Raw genomic sequence first — 1,740 nt, forward strand, 5'->3', positions numbered from 1 at the left:
GCAAGTACTCCTGTGCTCTCTTCCTACCCTCAATGTCCACCTCCCTCACCCACTTCCCCACGTGCTGTACCCCTGCCCACTTACCTGCAGCTGCCTCATCACATGCCAACACTTGGAATACCTAGTGTATTAACACTTCTATGCCATGGCATTGGAAGCATGGAAAGGACTAATGGACTATGTGTAGTGCCCTTCTTTCTCTTCCATGGTGGCCATCTGGTTTTGAAGTTGTTTTTTTCTTATTTGAGAAACATCAACCACACTATATCTCAACTTAAAAAAATATCACCATGGTAAAACATACCAGGATGCCAATAGCAATAAACCCCTCTGGGCAGGGGAATTACTGATCAGGTAATGGCAGGCACCTTGTGGGTTTAGTGCTTAAAAGCTGTTCGCTATTGTTCATTCTTATAGACCATGATTTATTATTTTTCTTCATCAGGGCCTTTTTAAAGTCTGTGTTCTTCAGACTGTATATAATGGGGTTACACAGAGGACTGATTATAATGTAGGTTAAGGAGGAGATCTTGCTGTCCCCCATGGCTGATTTTGGACGAACATATGTAGCACAGATAGATGCATAGTAAACAACAACCACAGTCAGGTGGGAGGCGCTGGTCGAGAAGGCCTTCCAACTCCCTCCCTTTGCCTTGATTTTCACAATAGAAGAGATGATGTTGACATATGATATGCTGATCAAAATAAAGGATGCCAGTGTCAATGAAGCTCCAATAGCATAGATGAATATTTCAATCATGTGAGTGCTGGTACATGTGATCTTCATCATTGCTGTCACGTCACAGAAGAAGTGATTGATAGTGTGGAAGCCACAGTAGGAGAACCCAGACACAGCTATGGTGATTGGTAGAGCAACCATGAGACCGCCAACCCAGCTTCCCAAAGCCAGCTGTATGCACACAGCTAGATTCATGATGGCGTGGTAATGCAAAGGATTGCAGATGGCCACATACCGGTCATAAGCCATCACTGTGAGTAAAACAACCTCTGCAGCTGCCATGGCAACAAACAAATGCATCTGTATGAGGCACTTTGTGAGAGAAACATGCACGTCCTTAAGAAAGAAGTGTGCTAGCATTGGAGAGAGAACAACTGTGGTGTACGTGATGTCAATTAGTGACAGCATAGTGACAAAGAAATACATGGGGGTGTGCAGCTGCGAGGTACCCAAAACTGTTGCCACAATAAGAAAGTTTCCACTCAGAATAAGCAGGTACAGCAATAAAAACATACTAAAAAGTGGAGCTTGGAGGCGGGGAAGATCTGAAAAGCCAACAATCAGGATATCAGTGGTTGAATTTCGATTTTCTGCTTCCATTCAATGATCAATGCAGCTACTGCAGGGATGGATTTGAAGATGAGCTGAAAATAAACAAACAGGCAGTGTCATTATTAGTATTACTGAAACAGATGACGGGCTTCTTGCAGTAATGGAAATAAATGAGTAAGATCTTTTAGAAAACTGACACACTGATGAATAGTTTTTCTCTTTCTGGTAGTGCTTATCCCTAGATTTCTTACTTTCAATGTGTACATTACAGTAAGACTTTAGTTGCAATGGTTGTATTTAGGAACATGGATCCTTATGGAAAGCATCTCTTTATCGTCAAAAGATCAGCACCTCCCTTCACAATGGCAGCTCACATCCAAAGGCAAGAATGTTCATTTTGCCATGACTTTTCTATTAATAATTGTGCAAATGTACAAAGTGCAGTTGCA

At 42.1% G+C, this 1,740-nt stretch overlaps 1 protein-coding gene across 1 annotated transcript; it reads right to left on the reverse strand.

Annotated features, from left to right (window-relative positions):
- Positions 1-343: 343 nt before the first annotated feature.
- On the reverse strand, positions 344-1,339 carry LOC138579767 (olfactory receptor 2D2-like). The gene has a single exon (XM_069649999.1). It carries the CDS (start codon positions 1,337-1,339, stop codon positions 344-346), a length of 996 nt encoding a protein of 331 aa, XP_069506100.1.
- Between the last annotated feature and the right edge of the window lie 401 nt (positions 1,340-1,740).

The sequence above is a fragment of the Ambystoma mexicanum genome, chromosome 3p (assembly GCF_040938575.1).
Source record: "Ambystoma mexicanum isolate Mex_15411 chromosome 3p, UKY_AmexF1_1, whole genome shotgun sequence".
Classification (NCBI taxonomy): Eukaryota; Metazoa; Chordata; class Amphibia; order Caudata; family Ambystomatidae; genus Ambystoma; species Ambystoma mexicanum.

Bases quoted from the DNA above. Each gene is read 5' to 3' on its own strand.
- LOC138579767 (XM_069649999.1), bottom strand. From the start codon at position 1,339: ATGGAAGCAGAAAATCGAAATTCAACCACTGATATCCTGATTGTTGGC.